The sequence below is a fragment of the Delphinapterus leucas genome, chromosome 1 (genome assembly GCF_059928025.1).
Source record: "Delphinapterus leucas isolate spDelLeu-1000000601 "Yukka" chromosome 1, BTC_Dleu_Yukka2, whole genome shotgun sequence".
Taxonomy (NCBI): Eukaryota; Metazoa; Chordata; class Mammalia; order Artiodactyla; family Monodontidae; genus Delphinapterus; species Delphinapterus leucas.
The window spans coordinates 73,028,072-73,045,695 of record NC_143129.1 but is presented as its reverse complement, the minus strand read 5'-3'; the positions used below and the strand labels follow the sequence as shown (position 1 = coordinate 73,045,695).

Here is a 17,624-nt window from a genome sequence, read left to right as displayed (position 1 = left end):
GAATTGATTATCCATCCAGTGAGGAATGGACCTTTTCTACTCTATGGTCAGCTTGCTCCCGTCATGGAAGCAAAAGAAAGGAAAAGAAAAACATTCTCTCCTCCCACCCCGACCTCTGTGGCTCAAGAACTGTCTTCTTGCTTAGCTTCCTCCAGGCCAAGGTTCATGAGATTTTGCCCTGGGGTCCATTTGGTTATTTCCTTGCCATTATTCTGGGAGTTTTCACCCAATAGGAACCCCTTGCTATACCATGGCCTGATAAACTTACTGCAGAAAACCACAGAATATAATGGAGAAAGCAGTCTTTAGCAAATTTCTAATTTCTGAGACCCAGACGGGCAGAGATGTGGCCAAGGTCACACAGCTGTCAGCGGCAGAGACCAGGCTATAACAAGGTGTTTGGCTCCTGGCAGGTGCTCCTTCCGCCATCTGTCTGGCGTAGCTGGCACCTTGTTCTGAGGAGGAATTAGGAAAGAGGCTGCCAAGGGAGCAGAAAATGGGAGGAAGGGAAAGACAGGTATAAGGCAAATCACGTCTTCCGTCAAATCAAGTATATTTTTAATGAAATTATTATTCAATCGTGTTATTTCTCAATCACTGTGGATGGTGACGTAATGAAAGTTTGGTTTAGTTCTTGTTGGAAGAGACATATGTAGCCAGGTCTCATTTCCTTTTCTAGTTGTTCCTTGCCCCCCCTCCCCGCTGCCCCCCGACATCACACACACACACTTTCACAGTTTACTGTTCTCAGAGTCATCTTGTGGACATGGAGCTCCCAGGCACAGAACGGGGCTGTATTCTCTGTGCTTCTGGAACATACCCTGCTCCTTTAGACCTAACAGTCAGAAGACTTCTCTACTTAGAAAACTCCTGTTTGGGCTTCCCTGGTGGCGCAGTGGTTGAGAGTCCGCCTGCCGATGCAGGGGACACGGGTTCGTGCCCCGGTCTGGGAGGATCCCACGTGCCGCGGGGCGGCTGGGCCCAGTGAGCCATGGCCGCTGAGCCTGTGCGTCCGGAGCCTGTGCTCCGCAAAGGGAGGGGCCACAACAGTGAGAGGCCCACATACCGCAAAAAAAAAAAAAAAAAAAGAGTGGCCCCTGCTGGCCGCACCTAGAGAAAGCCCTCGCACAGAAACGAAGACCCAACACAGCCATAAATAAATAAATAAATAAATAAATAAAAAGAAAACTCCTATTCATCCTTCAAAACCCAGTTCAAAGGATACCTCCTTAGAAAAGCTTCCCCAGCCTTCTTAGCAGCCAGGCCAAGCTGCTGCTCCCTCTTTCATGTCTCTGTTTCTCCATTCCTCTGTTACAGCATTTATCACATGATGCCACAGCGTTTCCATGCTTTCTAAGGCTGAGAGCTCATGAGATTTTCCCCTGGGGCCCACTGCACTGGTTATTCCCCTGTTCCCATTCTTATTATTCTGGGATCCCTCTGCCCACATAAGAATCTATTGTTAGTTCATGGCCTGGTACTGCAGAAAACTTAGCCATCATTAAATAACCAAATACCCAATACCCATCACAAAGCCTAGTACACCAGCACTTGACAAATGTTTATAAAATTTATTAATGAAGCTGAGATCTTGGCTCCATTAATTTACTTATATTTAATTTAATTAATTTTTTTTTTTTTTTTTTTTGCGGTACACAGGCCTCTCACTGTTGTGGCCTCTCCCGTTGCGGAGCACAGGCTCTGAACGCGCAGGCTCAGCGGCCACGGCTCACGGGCCCAGCTGCTCCGCGGCATGTGGGATCTTCCCGGACCAGGACACGAACCCGTGTCCCCTGCATCGGCAGGCGGACTCTCAACCACTGTGCCACCAGGGAAGCCCCAGTTTACTTATATTTTAGAAAGGAGTTTCCCACTCTTATCACCAGCACATTTTGAATACATAGACCCTAGATGTTAAAACTGATCATCGGCCAAGGCCTAGCTCCACTTGCCTTTCTTTATGAAGCATTTGGACCATCTGAATCCTCCCTCTCCTTTCAAGCCATTTCCAGGCTCTGCCCTTCACTTGAGCAGGAGACCCAAGCCAGGTAGAATGAACTCACCTATGACATTCCGTATGTCATCTTCTTCCTCGGGGCTCAGGGTGGGGCTAAGGGGGGCTGTGCCCTGCCCAGCAGTGGCATCTTTCCCCAGTGAGTCTGTCCTGACTGGTGGGGGAGGCACTGGGGCTGTATGCGTAGCCTCTACAAATGCATCCTCGGGAGCCACTGACGGAGGCGCTGAGGCTGGAGGTCGCTGGGTGGCTGTGTGGGCCACGGTCGTGGCTGGTACCTGAGTAAAAGGTTTAAGGAATGCCTCCCCGGTGGGTTCGGGAAACACTGAGGTGGTCTGGAGTGGTGTTGAGAATTTTTCAACTGAGGCAGAGAGAGTAGGGTCAGGGATGCTGGCAGCTGAGGTCGAGGCCTGCGGCTGTGCAGAAAGCAGGGCTGTGGTCTGAGTGCCAGCATCAGTTGTCACAGCAGCATTGTGATGGGTGGCTACTGGCCTCCGGGTGGCACTGGTCAGCAGGTGGTTGTGTCTCAGAAGCTGATCTTCAATCAGCAAATCCATTCCGTGTTCACCGCTGAAAAACTCGTCTTCTGGGAAACAAACACAGGTGCATTTGTGACTGGGGAGAGGAACTGGGGGCATGTGGTATGTGGCAGATTAATGAGGGTTTCTTTCCTCAACATGATGCCCTGATTTAGAGATAGAGCCCAGGTGGGATTTAGAAGAAGCAGGTGAAAAGGAGCACAGATGGAAGCATTTCCTCGAGGGTCTCTCTGAATAGTCTACTGCTATCCTCCACCTGCGACCCACGGGCCACCTAGAGGATGCACAGCCACGGGCTACGAAACCTGGGAGGAAGTTAGTCATTCATTCAGTAGGTATCTATGGAGCATGCACAAGAACAATGAGCAAAAAAAAGATCCTGCCCTCGCCAAGCTTCTATCTAGTGGTGGAGACACCAAACAATACACAGATTGTACATTTGAAGGTGCTATGAAAAAAAGTCTAGTAGGGTGAGGAGAAGGGAAGGGAAGAGAAACTTGCAGTAATGGATAAAGTAGTCAAGATGGGACTCAGTGGGATGGAGAGATGAGCAGAGGCTTGAAGGAGCGAGGGAGTTAGCCAAGCAGCTATCAGGGGAAGAGTATACTAGGGGGGAATAGCAGCAGTGCAAAGGCCCTGGGGCCAGAACATGTCTGCTGAGGCTGAGGAGCAGTGAGGTGGACAGAGGTCAGAGAGAACACGGGAGCCAAGTCATGTGGCATTTGGCTGTTGTGTTTGGACTTCAGTTTTGTTTTTTTTTTTTTTTTTTTGGTACGCGGGCCTCTCCCGTTGTGGAGCACAGGCTCCGGATGCGCAGGCCCAGCAGCCATGGCTCACTGGCCCAGCTGCTCTGCGGCATGTGGGATCTTCCCGGACCGGGGCACGAACCCATGTCTCCTGCATCAGCAGGCGGACTCTCAACCACTGCGCCACCAGGGAAGCCCCTGGACTTCAGTTTTTATTCCAAGTGAAATGGGGCAGTCTGCAGGGTTTGGAGCAGAGAAGGAATATGAGGAGGCAGAGATTTCTTAGGAAGGACACAAAGAGGTCTAACCACAAAAGACATAATTGGTCAATTGGATTTTATCTGCTCATCAGAAACACCATTAAGGAGCTGAAAATACAAGCCACGGGCAGGAAGAAAATATCTGCAGTATGTATGACTGACAGAGGACTTGCTCCAGAATATAAAACCCCCACAAACCAATTATTTATTTATTTATTTTGGCCATGCTGCACAGCTTGTGGGATCTCAGTTCCCGGACCAGGGACTGAACCCGGGCCATGGCAGTGAAAGTGCCGAATCCTAACCACTAGACCACCAGGGAACTTCCACAAATTAATAATTTAAAAAGGCTACGAACAGTTAAAAATGGGGAAAATGATTATGCCAGCGACTGCGTGAGCAGAAACTGTAAGGAGGGAGAGGCAGAGCAGGTGCATGAGTCAGGAGGCTGCTGAGCAGGACCTGATGGGAGGAACTGGCATTCGCTCTGGCAGAGTGGAGACAGAGGAAGAGTGGGGCCTCCTGGGGTGCTGGGCAGGGAGAGACAGAAGAAAAAGGAGGGGCCGGTGGCAGGGAGGAGCACAGGAGAAGGAAGCGTTAGGGAAACAAGATAAAGATGAGGTGAAAGGGAATATCTGTTTTCTGTGAAAAAATAAGAGGGACAGAGATAAAAGGGGTCCAGCAGGTGCTGGAGTCTCAGTCAGGAAGCCCAGGGTCCCTGGAGAAGGAACAGGTGGGAGAAGCCCACTGTGTGGTTGTGAGTGAGTCATTCGCCTCTACGCCTCAGGGCCCTCATCTGCGAACGGGGAGGGCTGGACTCCAGGGCACTGAAGTCCCTTCTGGCTCAGCCATGTTCTGCCTTGTGGTCCTCTGCAAGCCCAGAGAAGGCAAGTGACTTGCCCCAGGGCGCTCAGCAAGTTGTGAGGAAAGGCCATAAGAATTCTGGATGGTTTGTAACTGCAGGGAATTCTCAGGTAACCGAGCTGGCTCTGCGGGGCCACAGTAGTAATCAAACTGCAAAAAGGGTGTGTGCCTCACAGGAAGTGCACCTCCACAGGGTCCAAGTGGTGACTCCGTCCCTTGCCCTGCCTCTGGGGGGTGGGGCGGCCCTGGCTGACCCCAACTCACGATGCTCTTCGATGTCATTCTCCTCCTCAGGGTCCTTGGCTTTGTAGTAGGTGATGCCCCGAATGACGGTGGGCTTGGAGGCCGGCCGGCCCCTCAGGTGGACCTGCCTCTGCAGGGGCCACTGAGGCTTCACCACCTCTGGTGGAGCCAGTGGCCGCGTCTGCAGGAGCTTGATGGAGTTGATCTGCTGGGACACGGTTTCTTCCTGCAGAAACCTCTCTTCATACTGCTCCTCAGAGGGGACACAAGGGAAGGTCAGGTCACTGGTCAGAGGGGCAGTGGTCAGGCAGAGACAATGCTGGAGCCAAGGCCATACTAATAACAACAGCTAATCCTAAAAGCACTTCCTAAGAGCCAGGCATTGTTCATCTTCTCATCAGCCCTATGAGGTAGGAACCAGTTTTAATCATTTCCATTTACAGGTTGGGAAATTGAGGCACAGAGAGGTTATGTAAATTGCCCAAGGGGCCACAGCAGGTAAGTGGTAGAGGCAGGATTTGAACCCAGGCAGTCTGGCTCCAGACTCTGTCTCTAACCTCCATGCTATACTTCTCAGAGAGTGCAGTTGTCCTCTCAGCTCTGGTCTGGGGATGCTGGGTGACTTAGATCTGGTATCAGTTGTTTCTAGTGAGGTCCATGTGGCTGGGACATGAAGGCTGAGGACCAAGCTGCATACCTCAGGATGAATCATGACTGCTTTTACTTATGCTGTTAGAGCAAACTGCCCCAAGCCCTCCCTAACGAATCCAGAATAAAGTCCAAAGTCCTTGGCCTGGCACTGAGAACTCAAATCGACTTGACCCAGCTCAGCATTCTTCTCTCTTTTGCTCCACCCTCCAGCGCCGACACGCCCGGTACTCCAGGCACTTGGTTGACTCCTGAACTTCTTGGCTCTCCTGAGCTTCTGGGTCTTTGCTCAGAGTGTTTTCTCTGTCTGGAAGGCCATTCTCGTCCCCCCACCCCCGCACCCATATAGGTATTTCTTGAAATCAACCCATTTTTCAAGGCCTGGCTAAAATCTCAGGACCCCAAGGAAATACTCCCAGACCTTTTCATTCAGAATTAATCTTTCTTTCCCAATCATCACTTTGCACTTTGTGGCAGAGACTTCCAAGTGACTACCCAAATCCCCGTCTCCTTGTTCCTGACTTAATGAGAAACTGGTTTTGTGGGAGTGGTCATGGGACTAAGTTCTGGTTGGTAGGGTATAAGTAGAAGTTGGTGGGAAGAGCTTTTGGAGAAGTTTCTTAAGACTTGGGGCTGACTCAGCTGGAAGGCATCTTTTGCACTCTTCCTCATTTCTCTGGCCAGGAGAATATGGACAGGATGGCTGGAGCTGAGCAGTCATCTTGCGATCATGAGGGGATTTTGAGGATGGACATCACTAATGACATCTTGCAGCTGACTATATCAGCCCTGGGTCACCTGCCTCCAGAGCTCTTCTACATGAAAGGACAACCAACCGCTCTATTGTTTAATGCACTGTATTTCGGTCTCTTACTCAAAGCCGAACATAACTCCTAATGGATACAAGTCTGTACTTCTATTGTAACACCTTTCTCAGCCTGCCTTCCACAGGCATTACTTAAGGATGTTGCCTCTGTTGACTGAGTAACTGGAAGAGGAGAGACCACCTCTTGTTCATCTTTAATTCCCCTGAGTAAATGCCTGTTAAATTGAATTTCTGAATCATAACAAATCCCAAGCAACCATCTACATTTGTGACTAGCACTGGGATTTTTGTCAAATCAAATGATGCTTTAAAGTAGGTAGCCGATGACCTGGGCATCTTGATGGTACCACAGAAGTCCTCTGTGATGGTTCTGGTCACATGGAAGGACCACCCTGTCCTCCACAGAGCTGCTGCCTGGGGACTGAGCTCTTGTGTCCACAGTGTGGCAGAGTCTCTGGGTCCTTCCTTGGTCCATCTAGTCATGTCCCCTCACCCAAAGGATCACAATCGCCCACCTTTGAAAGCAGAGGGCCTTGGGCACTGGGCCTGTGAGCTAGCTGTGCTGAAAGTCAGAGCCACTGGACAGGGGGTCCAGCTCCTGAGGGGCAGTGGCTCCATCAGTAAAGCATGCAGCGACCTAAGTGGGAGTGGCCCAGCGCTGCTCTCATGAGGTATCCAATGGCTGAATGATGAAGGGGTTGCTCCCTGTAGCCATCTAAGCCATGAAAGCTCCCCCTTTTCACCATGAGGAGGTGGGCGAGCTCCCTTAAATCCTTGGTGAAGTCCACCCAGAGAGCAGAGTCCACTTGGAAACAAAACCTCTGTCCCCTGATGCCCAGTGTCCTGAGGGGCAGAGCAGGACCTTCAGGTTCACGGAACATTAGCTGGCAGGGATCCAGCTATCACGGCCAACTTTCTCACTTTGCACAGGAAGAAGCAAATCAGGCTCTTGTTTTGACCTTTAAAATCTGGCCTGGAGAAAACCTAGAGTCCTCATTGCCAACCACACCCCAAGTCTGTACTGGTTTTCCCGTGACAAGAGAGTTTATCCAGATGGCACAGCAGACATGGAAGTTCCTGAATATGTGTTCCTTGCTCCCCTGAGCTGACCGACTCCTGGAAGACAAGGAACTCTTTCTGCCAGCCTCCCCTGACTGGGGCCAGAGCGCTGCCCAGAAGAAACAGGCAGATTTGTGCCCCGGGCAGCCCCTACTCCTGCTACCTGCCCCTCTCTCACTTCCCATTCTTTGCTGGTGAGGTGACCTCCATCAGAAGCGCAGGGAATACTCAGCTGGTGCTGATGACGTTTTACAGAGCACCTATTAGGGCCAGACATGTCCCTTTATATTATTTTCAACCCTTAAAATAATGGGGCACGGTAGATATTATTATCCACATTTTACAGATGAGGAAGGAGAGGCTCAGAGTCATTTAGCAACTTGGTTGAAGGTCAATCAATTAAGTGGTTGAGAGGGGCACTTATTAAGTCATTCGGCTATTAAATAGGCCCAGGGCTGCCTGCTTCAGAGCCTGTGCTCTACCTTACATTAAAGCCACATTGTCCTCAGCTGTGACCACAGGACTAACTCATTGGCCATCCAAAAACTTGTCCACATCCCCAAGTCCTGAGGGCCATGGTCTGGCTAGTGCCCAGCAGACTTGGGGATCCCTCATTTCCCATGGGAAAGAGCTGCCTGGGAGGCTGACGAGAGGCCCCAGCCCTTGACTCAGACGCCACGGGCCATCTAATTGCTAGACTCTGGTTTCCCTCTGCATTGCAAAAGCAAGTTGTCATTTCTTCGTGGCAAACCCCAGGAACTGTCTTTAATCCAAGCTCTTAGGGACGAGCGGGAACTGCAGTTCCTTCTCCCAGCCAAGAAGATGGCACAAGACCATGGACGGCCTCTGCCAGAGAACATATAATTTCCCTGGATTCGCTGGCTGCACTGGGAGGCAGTGGCCCCCGCAAGCTTTGATTTCCTCTCTCTGTTAAACTGTTGTATGACTTCAACTGCTGGTGTCCCAGTTTTCCCAATCCCACCCTGCTCTCTCCACTCCCAACCCACCCCCCAGAGCCCCCTGCCAACCCTCCAGGCAAGGACCTTCCTGGAAAGAGGCCTCCAGCAAAGTGCCATGCACCGTTCCAAGAAACCCTGACATCATCTGTAAGAACCCTGAAAAGAACAGCCAAACCCAGACACCCCACTCACCCCCTTTTTCAGCACGGGGTTCACTAAAGAGACAGACGGATGCAAAGGGAGAGGCTAGCCTTGCCTCCTTCACCACTTCCCCGTTTCCAGTCCCACCCTGGCCCTGGCTCTGCCCACACCCGCCCTGGTTTGGGTGGATTGTGCTAACTTCCACAGTGTGTGAATGGGGATTTCAGGAGGCAGAAACTTTTGCTGAGCAAGGCGAAAAAGAGTTGGGTGTGGTTGATTTGCCTTCAGGAAAATCTGAGCTGGGTTCCTGAACATACCACATAACGCGTCATCGAGACAACAGATGGAATTCTCAAGCTCAGCCGACTGGGAAATTGGAAGCCAGAGAGCACAGGAAGCGCCTAACTCTGCTGGGCTGCTGGGCCAGCAAAGGATGCCATACGGGCCGCGATGGGAGCCGCAGGGCCCCAGGCGTGATGCGAGGGTGCCTCCAATTTCCCTTCCAGCCCAAATGTCTTCTGGCTCTTTGGTTGACAAACTCAGACCTGCTCAGGGATGACCCACCAAGCAGACTAAACACACACTCAGTAGCTGGCATGTCGGGGACACCCAAAAATGAGAAAAAAAATAATTTTTGAGGGAATATGATATTTCCCAAAAAACCCCGTCAAAGTAGTCATCATGGGCTAAGCCAGAAAACTGGCCTTCCTTGTACTTATTTTCTGGGTTGGAATTGGTTTTATTTTGAGTTACAAATGGGGCAGGGTGCAGGCACCATGCTCTCTTCAGGGCTTCTTGCCTCCAAAGTCCTAATCTGCCTGCTCTCCTGCCTTCGGAACACATGAGCCCAAGGTTCCCCAAAACCAAAGCTGCTGTCTGCTTGGCACCACTTCGGGGAGTTTCTTTGCTCAAGAGTTCCAAGCCCACATGCCTAGTCAGTCTTACTTCCTTTCTTACCCCAATTCTTAATGACCCAGGCAACAGGATCCTTCGTAGCAATGCTTCCCAGCCCTTTTCAATGTCACAGCACATTGACATTGACAGCTCAGGGGCTCTGACAGTCTGTGTCCCAGGCCCTGCTTCACCCATACCCTGCCCGCCTGCCCCAGGCTGAGGGGATCCCTCAATGGTTCACCTGGAATCCACGCTCTGCCATCCACCACCAATCCTTGGTCCAGTAAAAGTGAGCAAAACCCCTCTTAACTGCTGCTATCCCGTGGTTGCCAGGGACCCCTCTTACGATGCTTCATCCAGACCTGCCTTGCTAATAGCATCCACACTCTTCAAGTCCTGATGCCAGAATTTACCCATTTCCTCTTCCACTTTTGGGGGGTTAGCTCCTGTTTTTCAGTCATCAATTTACAAGATAGTCCAATACATTAAATAAAATAACACACGTAACTATTGAATATTAGCACGTACACATAACTTGGTAACTAGAGCCAAAAGAAACAGGTATCAAATGAGGAGGTATTTTTAAGCAAATAGGTCCTTTGGCATCACTCAAGTCACATTACATAGTGCTTCATTTCATTGCACAGGTGACTCTGTGTTCCAGACAATACTGAGGGGGAAGAGATAGAGGTGTGAGACCCCTGTCACCACTTCCCAGCTGAGCAAGGGAGACTGTGAGCATTCCTGGATCTGTTTTCTCATCTGCAAAGTGAGGATATGGATCTCTGCCCCAGCCTGCCTTCCAGAGCTGTGGTGAAGACCACATGGTATGATGATGAAAGACATAGTACTCCAAGAGGCAGGATGGAGTATAATAGAAATGGGGCCTGAAACTCGAAAGACCCAGATTTGAGTCCTGGCTTCAGTACTCACTGAACCTCCCTGGGCTTCAACGTTAATTAAGTACAATGGGGTCAACCCCTGCCGCATCAGACCTACAGAACTGTTGTGTAGATGAAACGAGAGCATGCCTGCAAGCGCTATGCACATGGGAGGTGCTGGGAGTATGCTTTCTGGGGGTCTGTGGTCAGAGGCCCTGGAGGCTGGGTTGTACCTCGGGGTGGGTGTAGGCTGCAGCCGTGTCCCTCTGCAGGGCCGAGCGGATGTCCGGCATGCTGTCTAGGATGTTACTGGAGCTGTTCTCTTTGCCTCGCTTGTTCATCTCAGTTCGAATTTCTTTCACGTCCTCTTCGATTCGTTCATTTTCCTTGGTGAGGTTTTTAGAAACTTCCTAAGAAGAGAGAAAATTTTAAAAAGAGAGTCCTTTAAAGTGCTTTGAAGACAAACAGGAGGGAGCTGGCAGCCAGCTTCTGCTTAGAGCACAGAGACTCAACAGACAGGCTGAGAAATCAGCCAGAAACAACTGGGGCCCTCGAGTGTGTCCGGCCCTGTGCTGAGGACCGAGCTCGGTCCCAGGCGGCATTTCCAGGGCAGCTTGGCTCCGGTACATCCTCTGCTGAAAATGCTTCCCAATACCACCACGGCTTTCCTAATGATAACACTGCCATGTCCCTGGGCTACTGGGACACCTGTTATTTATCCACCCTTGGTTCACAGTACGCTCTTATCCAGTGACGAGTAACATTACAGAAAAATTCCATTCGCTTGCACCTCTACACACGTGAACCAGTGGCTCAGTTAATGAAAGATTTTCTGGGCAATTTTAAAAGAGGTGGCCAAAGAAATCTACATAGTATGCTCTTCTAATGAGCACAAACTATTCCCCATCACTTTTTTTTTTTTTTTTTTTCGGTATGCGAGCCTCTCACTGCTGTGGCCTCTCCCATTGCAGAGCACAGGCTCCAGACGCGCAGGCTCAGCGGCCATGGCTCACGGGCCCATCCGCTCCGCGGCATGTGGGATCTTCCCGGACCGGGACACGAGCCCGTGTCCCCTGCATCAGCAGGCGAACTCGCAACCACTGCGCCACCAGGGAAGCCCTCCCCAGCACTTTTTAAAAGTCTTTTTTTCAATTGAGATATAGTTGATTTACAATATTGTGTTAGTTTCAGGTCTACAGCAAAGTGATTCAGTTATACATATATATATATACACACACGTATACTTTTTTTTTTTTTGCAGTACGCAGGCCTCTCACTGTTGTGGCCTCTCCCATTGTGGAGCACAGCATCTGGACACGCAGGCCCAGCGGCCATGGCTCACGGGCCCAGCCGCTCTGCAGCACGTGGAATCTTCCCGGACCGGGGCACGAACCCGTGTCCCCTGCATCGGCAGGTGGACTCTCAACCACTGCGCCACCAGGGAAGCCCACACGTATACATTTTTCAGATTATTTTCCATTATAGGTTATTACAAGATATTGAATATAGTTCCCTGTGCTATACAGTAAATCCTTATTGCTTATCTACCTCATGTATAGTAGTTTGCATCTGTTAATCCTGTATTCCTAATTTATCCCCCTCCCTTGCCCCTTGGGTAAACATAAGTTTGTTTAATATGTCTGTGAGTCTGTTTCTGTTTTATATATAGACTCCTTTGTATTATTTTTTAGATTATACATATAAGTGATATGATATCATATTTGTCTTTCCCTGTCTGATTTACTTCACTTAGTATGATAATCTCTAGGCCCATCCACGTTGCTGCAAATGGCAATATTTCACTCTCTTTTTATGGCTCCCCAGCACTTTAAAAGCATCATCTATATAGGAAATTGATAGGCTGGCTTTAAACTTTCCTATTCACACATAAAAAGTTTCCCTAAATGGCTTGGCGAATTAGGCATGTTCCAGACGTAGTTCATACCAGAAAGGACTAAAGCTACATTTCAGTCAACCAACACTGGTGAGTACCTCCTGTGTGTCTAGGGTACAGTATGGCAGAAAGAAAGCCTCTAATTCCCCTGGGGTTCTTGTCCTGGGACGGAGGCAGGTGCAGTGGGAGGACAGCTGTGATGGGGAGACAGGGTCCACACTGCAGAAAGAAGATGACCAACCATGTCAGGTTCTGTAAGTGCCCAACATGGGTTCAAAGGGACGGAGTGGACTAGAGGCATGAGAGGCAGCATCCTGGAGAAGATGAAGCTGACTGGGATTTGAATCTTGGACAGCTGTCAACAGACTTAGAGGTATCCTTTCTCCTCTAGTTATTCTTAGAGAAGTTTACTGCACTGAGATCTAACATTGTCCAGCGTTGGCCCCCATTCTAAGGTTCCCATGAGCATCTGAATTTTTAAATGTGATGTTCTCCTTTGAGCCCCGTTTACGAGGGTGATAGAGGAAGTAACCATGGAAGAATAGAAGATGCATTTACTTTTCATCTTTCTTTGACAGACAGACATGAGAAGTGCAAAAGCTCAGACATTGCCGGGCACGGTCTGCAGCCTGGTAAGATGCTACTCATGTCCCAGAGGGAAGCCACGGTGGCTCAGAGTTAGGGGGTGTGTAGGCAGATGGTGACACCCAGACACTGTGGCTCCAGTGGCCCTACGTGGGCTGCCCAAAGGAGCCCACGATGTGACTGTTATAACTAACCAGGCTCTAGACCACTGGCCATGCTATTCTTACAGCACTTCAGTGCACGCCAGATTTTGAGCACTGGAAAGGCTCAATGTGTCTGTGGGGCTAAGGTCAAGCCAACCTCTCTAAACTGCACAGAATCAACTATGAGAGCTAAAGCCCTTGAGAAGAGGTCTTGTTTCACGAATACCCGGAATAAGTGGCTTTACTGGGGGTGCAGTCATTCCTGATAAGTGTTATCAGGGTCAGCCAAGTATAGTGGTTAAGAGCGTGGATTCTGGAGGAAACTGTCTGGTTTACATCTCAATGGTGCTACTGCTAGATCTGTTATCTTGGGCAAATTACTTAAGCTCCCTGTGCTTCGTTTTGCCCATGTGTAAAATGGGGTTAATACTAGCACTTGCCCTATGGGTTGTTATGGGGATTAAATGAGTTAAACTATATGTGGAAGTGCATGGGACATACTAAGTGGTTGTTATTTTTCATAGACTGTTACAGCTGGAATGGACCCCAGAACTCAAGCCTAACCCTTCATTTCACAAATGAGGAAACTGAGGCCCAGAGTAAGGATGTGATTTTTCCCATGATCATTTTTAAAAGTGGCAGAACTGAATCCAGCACCCAGCCTCTTGGCCCCTGCTTCTTCAGTTCACTTGCTGGATCACTAAGAACACCAGGAGAGGTTCCTGGCACTCAGTCAGCTCTCAAGCAGCACTGAGCACATCACAGGGGCCAGTGAACACTGTCAGTTTGGTTTCAGGATATACAATAGGATAGGCATATACGGAGAAATATAAAAATGTTGGATTCCCATAAATCCTTGCTACTCAAAGAGACCATCAGCACAGGCATCACTCCGTCACTCAGGAGCTTGTTAAAATGCAGAAGCTCCGACCTGACCCAGACCCGCTGAATCAGAATCTGCATTTTAACAAGATGCCCAGGCAATCTGCATACACATTAAAGTTTGGGAAGCACGGTCTTAAATGTAGGAAGCTTGGGATAAAGCTAACGGACAGGGGGCCCAAATGTGTGAGAAAGACTGTTTTACAGGAACCAGGTTCTTTCTGGGGCCGACAGGAAAAGCTCCTGGTGCCTGAGTGGGATTCAAGCGTTTCTGTACATCTTTAAGCACCTGCTAAGAGGTGCACCTGTGCATCTTCTCCTGTAACTCTCACATCCTGTGACAGGTAATGAAGCCCCAGAAGGTTCAGGGGTTCGATATAGTATTTCTTCATTAATGCACTCGTGAGTCCAGCCCTGGGCACTGAGGGTAAGCCAGGCCAGCGAGGATCCTGTTCTGATGAAGACCACCCTCCATGAGGGGAAGTAAACAATAAATAAACAAGAAAACATCAACTAGTGAAAAGTGCAATGAAGGAAAGCAAGTCAGAGTGATGGGACAGATGCAGATTCTAGCTCATCGGCAAGATTGATGACACTTGTCTAAGGTGGAGACTGAGGCATGTCCACAACTGCTGCCCAGCCATGGCCCTAGGACCCCTCTCTGGGTGGACCCAATGGTTTGGCCTAAGTAGCCTAAAACAAGATCCCACCCAATTCCTGAACACCTCAAAAGAGTCAGCACTGGTCCTTGCACTCGCTGTGAGGCAAAGGGGCAACCCCACAGGTTTAGCCCCTGCCCTCCAGAGTTTGGTTTTTCTAGGTCCCTGGAAGGCTCCCCTCTCATTGATTTAGAAATGCCAATACCCTTTCTGGTTTTAGTGAGGAGCTATTATTCTGAGTTTCCACAGAGGAGGGTTTGAGACAGGCCTGGCCCTGAGACCCCGGAGGAGCAATATTCTTTATTCCCCTCATGGGAACAGCAAAGCCCGCCAGCCACCTGAATAAACACCAGGCTGGTGGTGGCATCACCCCATCGGCCTGCTGGGCCAAGCCAGCCGATGTCCCCCAGGGCGGCAGAGCAGCAACCACCTCTTCCCCAGGTGTGCTGGCCTTGCAGGGCTCCTCACTCCTCCCTGGGGCTCTGCATTCCTCACACCAAGGGCCTTTTGTGGGGTACATCTCAGGAGGCACCGGGGATGGTGCCCACACAAGACACTCTCGATCCTGCCCTGGGAGAGGGGTGAACTCCATGACCTCATGCCTCTGGCTCTTCCCCTCTGGGACAGCTGCAACTGTGACATTTACAGTGTGTGCAACTTGACTTGTGCATGGCACTGGCAATGTGGTGGAGGAAGTGGGAGGGGTGCCTGTCTGCCAGGGGTGAGCACACCACGTGGTCCCTGCCAAGGATCCTAGTGCTATGAGGAGGGAAAGCAGGAGGGAAGAAGCACAGGTAGACAGAGGGCTGGCACAGTTGGCAGGATACGGCCAGTCAGGGCCATTAAAGATCTGGGAACTGTGTCATGGTCCTTGGGGTGGACAGAGCTAAGGAACGGAGAGGTATTCACAGAACAAGTGCCACGTGCTGGGGGCATGTGGTCGGGCATCGGAGGGTACCCGCATTGCCAGTTGGGCACAGGTGTCCTGTGCTGACCACAGTCAGATGCACAGGTGCCAGAGGGGAGGCAGTGTGCAAACTCGGCAAGTCCCTGGGAAAAGGGGAACTGGATGTAGGTGGAACTGAGGGTACAGCTGGCAGTCAGCACTGGGCAGCACAGTTGGTCAGAGGACAGCTTTAACGAGCCATATGGAGGGACAACACAAGCAGATGTGCAGACTGGTGCAACGGGCATGTGCAGAAAGGCTGTTCCACGGGCACAGACTGTGTCCTGACCTTGTCCAGCTATTGGACAAGTGTGTGCATGCCTGGGTGAGACCACGGCGCAGCTTAAGCCAAAACTGTTGGGACCCGAGGGAAAGACAACCAGAGCGCAAAGCTCTATCAGCTCTCTGTGGTCTTGTTTTCCCAACCAGAGCCAGGGATGAGGTGTGGTGGGCAAAGTGCTGGCTCTGGAGACCAGGTATGAAACCCACACCACAGTCACTACCTGGTTTTACGTAACTACATAAGGCAAGCGATGGGAACTCTCCAGGCCCCATCAGTTAGAGGAGGAAGGAATAATGATACCTACCTCACCAGGCTTGGTTTGGAGAACGAATGAAGAGCTGTATGTGGCACAGCACACAGAACAGGGCTTGACACGCGTTGCCGAAGGTGTAGCGGGACGGACTCGTGGGATCTCAGTAGCAGATACACAGGTGGAAAAGGGGAGGGGAGCTAAGGTTTGGCGTGGCTGGGACAGGGAAGAAGCCGAGGACCCAGAGCTGGTGTGTTGTAAAGAGACTCCTGTAGAAGGAGACTAAGCAAGATTGCAGCTGAGCCAAACCATGGCCCCAAGTCATGCAGCCGGCATGTGCCCCCACTAGTAGGTGGCTGGATGTGCACAAGGCTCAGAGGCAGATGGCAAGCCTGAGGACAGAGGGAGCACGGTTCCTTGTGGGAGTGAAGTGAGATAGTGTGGGAGTAATCGGACCTGGTGGGAGGGCTCGGAGTTCCCATAGTTCGCCCTGCCCTTCCCCCCTCAGAACCCTCCATGACACAACTAGGACCAGGTGGCCTGGGACAGACACCCTAGGCGACAGCTGTCTCCAGCCCCTATAAGACAGCTGGATGGGGAGAGCAGCTAGAAACAGCTGGTGCTGCAGCTGACAGGACAGGCAGGACACAGCACAACCCCTGACCACAGGGCAGGCCGGCCTGGCTGCAGGGGGCGGCCAGCTGACACGTTCAATCACTCCCCCCAACCTAACAGCTGTTGAGCATCTAGTCCACACCCACGTTGGGCTAAACTTTGGCAAACAAAGATAACTTAGACCCAGGTTGTCCTCAAGAAGTCCAGAGCCTGGAAGATAGTCAAACAAGTAAAGAGCAAGAAGCCCCCAGGCCTCTGATGATGAACCCCATCAGTACAGCCACACGCTCCCTCACATCCTGGCAGCTGCAAGCTATTCCCAGGCCAGCGGATGGAGGGCTGAGGCTCACACCTTAAATCCCTTTAGCCAAGAAGAAAACCTTTCATGCCACAGTGACAGATTAGATTTGAAGTATATGTAAAACCCAGGAGAGATTATATATTGACCTGAACCCATACTAAGATGTAAACTGAATTAAATAACGTTAGAGCTAAAATGTATCTTAGAAATATTATCTCCAACCCTTTCCCTTTTCACAGATGAGGACATTATGGTCAGACAGGGGGAGTGACACTCCTCTCCAAGGCTGCACTTGAGTAAGGAGGAGAGTGAAACGGTTTACAGCAAACCCTTCTGTGAGTGCAGATTTGATCAGGAGAGAGAGTGAGCACTTGGGGTGTCTTGATGTGAGTGGAGGGAGGGCAGAGAGGAGAGGCTTGGAAAGAGACAGGTCCCCTAACCCATGGCCAGGCCTGCACAGACAAAAATTACATTTTCCTATTAGCTGGTAAAAAGATATATCCCCCAGAGTCAGGAATGATCCTTTGATCTTGCCTTCCAGACCAGAAACACAAAGGCCACCAAATTCTTACGTCTGGGGGAGAAGCCCTCAGTAGTGCTTGTGCCAGCACATTCTGGGGAGAGGGCCAGTTCTGGGTCTGGTAAATCCATTGTAGACTTTAAATCCCACTTGGACACAACAGTATCAGGAGAAAAAGCTTCAATGACACACAAGGTTCCACAATGCCATCTGTACTCATGGATGGGGTTTGCAAACTCCAGCGGGTAGGTGTGACAGAAAAGGAGTCACACACACACTTGGGCAACAGAAATCACACTTTGGGAAGCTTGTAGGCATGCATCTATTTTAAGAGCCTGGGATATGCACCCACATGTATACAAAGGCACATGTGTGTACAGTCACATCCAAGTAATTATAAATGTTGCCAGTTGTACTGCAGCTAAGTGGAGGTAGGGCATTTCTTCACAAAGATTTGCAATTTTTATGGGCA

The 17,624-nt window shown here is 50.4% G+C and overlaps 1 protein-coding gene across 1 annotated transcript in view; it reads right to left on the bottom strand.

Annotated features, from left to right (window-relative positions):
- OLFML2B (olfactomedin like 2B) overlaps window positions 1–17,624 on the bottom strand; it is a 42,199-nt gene that overhangs the window by 13,664 nt on the left and 10,911 nt on the right. Inside the window, exons 4-6 of the mRNA XM_022565552.2 lie at window positions 10,308–10,484; window positions 4,688–4,913; window positions 2,064–2,600 (exon numbers count right to left, since the gene is read on the bottom strand). Coding sequence (XP_022421260.2) covers window positions 2,064–2,600; window positions 4,688–4,913; window positions 10,308–10,484 — 940 coding nt within the window. The remainder of the gene's footprint in view (window positions 1–2,063; window positions 2,601–4,687; window positions 4,914–10,307; window positions 10,485–17,624) is intronic.